The sequence below is a fragment of the Sinocyclocheilus anshuiensis genome, unplaced genomic scaffold (genome assembly GCF_001515605.1).
Source record: "Sinocyclocheilus anshuiensis isolate Anshui unplaced genomic scaffold, SAMN03320099.WGS_v1.1 scaffold579, whole genome shotgun sequence".
Lineage (NCBI taxonomy): Eukaryota > Metazoa > Chordata > Actinopteri > Cypriniformes > Cyprinidae > Sinocyclocheilus > Sinocyclocheilus anshuiensis.
In genome coordinates, this window is record NW_015551075.1 from 862,330 (window position 1) to 869,246 (window position 6,917).

A 6,917-nucleotide genomic window follows, 5' to 3' on the forward strand; every position below is an offset into this window, starting at 1 on the left:
ACATATATATATATATATATAGAGAGTCACTAATGCAGTGTTTGCGATCTGCGATTCGCGCATGGATGAGCCACTGACGCGTCACGCAGCGCCTTCTGTTAAATGCATAATATGACTAAATTCCCGTTTGTCCATTCCTCAACTTGTCTCCACGCGCTCGCGATGGTCTTAAGGTGAAATTACGTCATTCTAGGTGGAAACAAAGACGAGTTGAGCTCTCTGAGCTCCATCAGATGGTGAGAGAGCAGCTCCCTCAGCAAACTCCCCCTGCGATCCGGATGGGATACAGATGAAGAGAAGCCATTCCATAGCATTCCCAGTGGTCAGGTGGACGCAGGGATTTATGGTGCTGATGCGGTGTCGTGCAACTGCAAAGAAATGTTTGTGGATTAATAATGCACTTCTGAGTTAAAACATCGCTGCACAGTTTTTCCGCTGTCGATCCAGAGGACAGCAGATGGGAGCGCTAAATAGGTGTGTGTTCTTTTTCTGATGTTAGTGATTTATAATGGATCTTTCATTTTTTGTATTTTCAAATTGTTATGGGATTATTTTCAATCACCTTTTTTTCAGCATAGTCTCGTGATTGTGAATGTGCTCATTTGTGCAAGTTTTACCCCCAATCGATTTTTTCTAAGGCAGTGCAAATTCATTTACAGTCCAGTTATGCAACTGAAACTGCATAGTTGCATGTGTAAAACAACTGTTTCTTTATGCATTCATAGTGCATTTAATTCAGTACTTCAACTTTCTTATAAGATTTAGCAAATAAAATTTCCTTTCTTTTATATTCAAGATCGGAGGGACCAAATGCACAGTGCAGTCCAAATCCATAGGTAAGAAAAATTACATGTGATTTCTTTCATATTTCAGTTGTTTCTCCTGGACAGCAATGAGGTCAAATGGAGACTTTTGCTTTAACATTTTAAAATGTTCTCCTGAAAATTATTAGTAATTTCATGTGTCAGTTTCAGAAGAGATCTCAACAATATCTGAAACTGTACTCATATTTGTTAATGATACCAAAGTCTGTAGATCTCAATATGAACTCAAATATTTCTAATCAAATTCTCCCAGATCAGCTGTCTGAGCTATTATACATATAATGCTTTTTAATCACAAGCAATATAATTTGTATTATTTCAGTAAATTGCATGTGCATTATTTCAGAATTTCTCAGAATTGTTTTAATGACAGTTTAATGACAGTAACTTGAGCTGGCACAGACTGAACAAGATCTAAGTTATCCAGCATGATTTGAGTTGTAAAGAGCATCTTGTGCTTTAACTAAAGCATAAAAGTCTGATCTTTTGCATAAGTGAGTCACATAATTAATGTGACAAATGTATAAATGGTGCAAAATCTTAAGTGTTTCATATTCATTTTATGCCATAACATTTCTTTGTCTTAATTTTCTTAAAAAATACAAATAAAATAAAAGTTTTGAATTCTATAGTCTCAGACTTTTGGAGCCCATTGTAAAAGTCAATGAAAACCACATATTGATCAATCAATATTCTGAGTATGTCTATGATGGTTACGGTCCTGCATCTTGATATGATTTTTATGGTAGTTTGGCAGATGGCTCACATTTCTTCAGTCACTAATCATTCATCTGTCCTCTGCAGGCTGTCCTTTCCTCACAAAATCAAGACTAAAATCAGCAATGGATGCCATGCCAGAGTATTCCCTCTTCCTTGTGAGGATTTTGGAGGAATTGGATACTAAGTACAGTACTGTTTCGTACCAAGACCTTTGTAAGTCCCTGTGTGCCAGGTTTGACTTGGTCCATTTGGCTAAGCTGAGGAGTCTGCTATTCTACACGGCATGCTTGGATCCAGCTTTCCCCGCAACCTTATTCAAAGACAAGATGAGATGCTCGGTGGAGGACCAACAGTCCAAGAAGCTCATGGTGGCGGCGGACATTGTCACCATGTTTAATCTCATCCAGATGAATGGAGGTATGGCCAAAGACAAGCTGCCGATGGGTCCGAGACCCAAGTTTCACAAGAACCAGTCTTTTGAGTCCTGTCGATCTGACACGGATGTGTATAAATTCAACGATAACGGCAGGGGGTACAACCTCTTGGACACCAGGGGTCATCATGTCTCTCGGAAGTCACCCTGCCCAAAATCTGACTGCAATAACTGCCAGCAGTTTATACCAACCTCAGAACCCAACTTCCTCTTGGGAGTCACCAAGGATCTGAAATGTAGGGCAGCATCACTGGATAAACTACAGCATCTGCCTCAGTACCCCAGCGTCAGTCCTCCTCCGTGCGAGATGCAGAGCACTTACTTCCCCATGGACATCGACAGCGAGTCAACAACTGACCAGGAATCTCTCCATGCCAACCCAGGGATCAAGAATGTTTTCGTGTCTAGCAGAGAGCCTTTCACAGTGCACTCGTGCGTGCAAAAGCGGAATATCTTCAAAGAGGATTTCCACAACCTTGTTGCCTTTTCACCCCACGTGATCACTACAGAGTGCAGAGCGAATCCCAAAGCTGGTGGTGAGTACCATCACAGGAGGGAGCTGAACAAGCCTCCCACTTTCTTCAATCACAGTTTCGAGCTGCCGTACAGCAACCCTTACTTTGAACCCGTCAGCTCACCCATTCAGAACAAAGCACGGGTGAAGCATGAGAGCCTGGACGACTTGCAAGCATCCACGTACTTTGGACCTACAACGGTCTCCGAGTGTGTGAGCAGCAGGAGGACTTCGAGCAAGCATGGAAAACAGCCAGCCTGGCCTGTCAAGAGCTTGAGTCTCAATACCGAAGAAGGTCCTGACTATGAGAGGTCATTTTTGAACGGCAAAGTGGCAAAGGACAATCACTGTCATAACGTCAGTGCCATGGAAAATGACCAGCACTTTCAGTGTGCAAAGGACAAGCCCACTGCCTCTCCCCCAGGTTTCCCCAAGAAGTCCAGTGGAACCAAAACAAAAGAGATTACTTCTGTGGCTTATGGACCCACTGTTGAGAAAAGAGAGGTTGGGAAAAGGTACAAGGACAAGAGTGTCAACTGTTTATCGTTTCAGTCGAGCAATGTAGACAATGGCATGAGTGTTGGGACCCAGACGGAACAATCCGAAACTAGGAAAGCGAAAGATTACGCAGGTCACAACAAATATGGAGAGAGGCTGCCCTTCAAGCACTCAGATGAAGACTCTGAGATTGTCAGCGACGATATCAGTGACATCTTTCGCTTTCTGGATGACATGAGTGTGTGTGGCTCTCTTGGAGTTGTGCAGTCATCGTGCTACAACAGCAACGGCTCACTGTCTCAGGTGATGAAATCAGACGGGGACAGCTCACCTGAACACAACACTGTCAAGCTGGGCAAAACGGGCATCAAGCTCGACCGCCTCTTCCAGTCACTGGAGAACTCAGATGATGAGCTCAAAGAGAACGTCTGCAAACTGGTACTCAGGATTGGCGAGATTGAGAAGAAGCTTGAGTCTCTTTCAGGGGTGCGAGGGGAAATCTCTCAGGTCCTCTCGAAGCTTACTAGACTGGATGAAAAGATTCAAGAACCGGAGGCTAATGGGAAATCAAGTGATAATGGTCACGTGGAACAGATTAAGACTGACGCGAACCTCTCGCCTCACATTTTCCAGTGTCACACCACTGGACACAACATGAAGGTGGAAAAAAGCCCAGAATGGTGCTGCTCGGAGGCTGATGGGAGCGAAAGCCTGAGGGTTAAAGCTTTAAAGAAGAGCATGCTCACACGCAGGTCATCCAGGTCACTAACCGAAGAGAACAGCGCCACTGAGTCCAAAGTGGCCAGCATCACCAACTCCCCTCGAGACTGGAGGACTGTTTCTTACTCCAGTCACACAGGGGAGGAAGGGAAAGAAAGAGACCGGCATAGTGAAGGCAAGGACAGACATAGGAAACCCAGAGAGGTAACAAACCAGTATACTGAACTTTTTTGTCATTTCTGCATGTTGAATTTGCTGTTGTGAGCGTTGTACCCCAGGTTCTGCATTGCATTGTTATCTTATTGTCTGAATCACTCAATTGGTGTATCTCTTTTTTAATGACTGATTGGCAAAACCGACTAATTAGATCACAAGTGTCTCAGTCTATATCCAAAATAGACAGAAATCTTACTTTGTCAACAAATTGACTGAGATGAATCACACACCCATATTGACTTTAAATGAGCTCAGAACTGATACTACATTTACATTACATTTACATTTAGCAGACACTTTTATCCAAAGCGACTTACAAATGAGGACAATGGAAGCAATCAAAATCAACAAGAGAGCAATTACGAGAATACTGTGCATTACATGTATACTATGCAGTCAGTGTTTTGTGGATTCTGGTCTTTCCTGTCACAACATAATTAAATTCTTTATTGTCACTTTGATACTTGTGTATTTGCTGTAGTGACAATAAAGAATTTAACTTTATTTGAATTAATTCATATTTTCAATTACGTTCATTCAACTAGTTTATAAAAGTCACACTTGAAAGAGTTGATGATTGCTAAAAAATGTATTTCCAATTTTAAATGTTAGATGATAATGTTAACTAAATAAGATAACAAAACAAAATTATCAGCATGATAAATACAATTGGTTGCAAGAACATTCTTTGTGTGGAATATGTAATGAAATGACCTTTGAGGTCTGTACCATCTGACAAACCACGACTTTAATTTTCATATTGTTTGAATTCTTAAGAATTAAGTGATCATTAATTGTGATGGTGTGAGTGCATATGCTAAAATCAAGGTTTAGTGCCTATCATTGCATCCTGTAGGATTTAGTCTGTCATATGAGCTATTGTGGGACACATTTTAGCAAATCTACCATTATATTCTATTCATTGATTACTTGGGCGTAACATTTTTTTGGCAGTAGTCTTAGGACAATGGAAGCAATCAAAATCAACAAGAGAGCAATTACGAGAATACTGTGCATTACATGTATACTATGCAGTCAGTGTTTTGTGGATTCTGGTCTTTCCTGTCACAACATAATTGCATCCAAGACTTTCACTTTGATACTTGTGTATATGCTATAGTGACAATAAAGAATGTACATATATTTGAATTAATTCATATTTTCATTTACATTCATTAAAAGACCTTTGAGGTCTGTACCATCTGACAAACCACGACTTTAATTTTCATATTGTTTGAATTCTTAAGAATTAAGTGATCATTAATTGTGATGGTGTGAGTGCATATGCTAAAATCAAGGTTTAGTGCCTATCATTGCATCCTGTAGGATTTAGTCTGTCATATGAGCTATTGTGGGACACATTTTAGCAAATCTACCATTATATTCTATTCATTGATTACTTGGGCGTAACATTTTTTTGGCAGTAGTCTTGGTTGCTGTGCAAAGACAAAAATCCAGCACTGACAGTCAATCGAAAAAGAAAAAAAAAACACTGGGGTAAACATAATTATGGCTAACACCCACTTACCTGGTTTTAAGCAAATCAGTCGCGACTACACTAAGGATGTTACGTCACCTTCTTGATGTTAATGCACCAGGCTGAGAAGTTTGTTAGATTTCTCCTACACCCATACATGGTTTTGCATTGGTTGACACCCCTAGGTGGTTATGCACAATTATCCTCCATCACTTCCCAAAATACATGCAGGCATGTTGTTTTGGAAGCAAGCTAGCTTTAATATCATATCTCTAATAGTTCAGCCATGGTCTCTTGTGGTGCAATTATCACACAATTTACCTATTCTACCCTACATCTAGCTGTACTTTAGCCCAGACGGGGGCACAGACTGAGTGCAGGGCACAACAGAGAATCAGACAAATGATTTTAATTCAATCCCCCCAGAGGAACAGGGATTTCATGGCAAATTGGTCCTGTAAAGTATTTACCAGCTCTCGAGTTAGTATGTTGACACATCTATAGACTAAAGCTTCAGTGCTCTGCAGCATTGAAAAGGCTATGTAAACAAGCTCAAGGATTCAATGAATACAGTAAGGCAGATGAATACGTTTCTTTGTTCACCGCTTAAAGAAGGACTCAAGGTGTCAGAAAAGCAAGAAATTAGTTTCTGGTGATTTGTCTCTGAAGACATTTGCATGGGATGCCACAAAAAAAAAAAAGAATGTGTTATGTTATGTTATGATTCTATTTTGTTTTGTTTTATTTATTTCCTCTGTTGTGTGCTATTTTATGTTATGTCATGTTAAGGTTCTGCTTTGGGCTACGTTATGTTTTTTTATGTTATGGTTAATTTTTGTTTTGTTTATTTGTTGTTTTGTTTCTCTTCTCTTCTCTTCTCAATGTCTTTTTTCTCTTCTCTTCTCTTGCAATGTATGCAATACTTTCCCTTCTCTAGTCTTGGGAATATTTTCATGTTTTCACAGTTTTCCTCCTCTGCCTCTCATCTTCTTGGCTTCTTGGTTAGATGCCTGCCAGATCCTGTATCGTCCCTTCTGATCTTTTTGGGGACCTCGCAAGTGCCAAAAGTCTCTGCGCTCTGGGAAGATCCAAGCTGTAGTTAATTTTAGTGAATGGTCGCACAGGGGCCTGGTGGCTAATAAAACCTCATTCACATTAATGAGAACACACTTCCCTCAACTGTCGGATTGAGGAAGTCGTGGCCTAATGGTTAGAGAGTCGGACTCGTAACTAGGGCTGCACGATTAATCGCATGCGATATTTAACGCGCATCTTGTCAGAAAGCCGGTTCTGTAATCAGCGGTAAATCTCCATCACCTGCGTGCTTTCACATTGAGCAGCATTAACTACACAGAGCCGTTGTTCACTGATGAGCTGCGCAAAAAATCGCGCGAATATGAACGTGGTTTAGCGCAGCTCGTCAGTGAACAACAGCTCTGTGTAGTTAATGCTGCTCAATGTGAAAGCACGCAGGTGATGGAGATTTACCGCTGATTACAGAACCGGCTTTCTGAC

The 6,917-nt window shown here is 40.9% G+C and overlaps 1 protein-coding gene across 1 annotated transcript in view; it reads left to right on the top strand.

Annotated features, from left to right (window-relative positions):
* Positions 1 to 317: 317 nt before the first annotated feature.
* The window catches only part of LOC107662343 (UPF0258 protein KIAA1024-like), a 27,798-nt gene continuing 21,198 nt past the window's right edge, over positions 318 to 6,917 (top strand). Inside the window, exons 1-2 of the mRNA XM_016452328.1 lie at positions 318 to 474; positions 1,629 to 3,913. Of these exons, the coding sequence (XP_016307814.1) occupies positions 1,667 to 3,913 (2,247 nt within the window). The 5' untranslated portion in view covers positions 318 to 474; positions 1,629 to 1,666. The remainder of the gene's footprint in view (positions 475 to 1,628; positions 3,914 to 6,917) is intronic.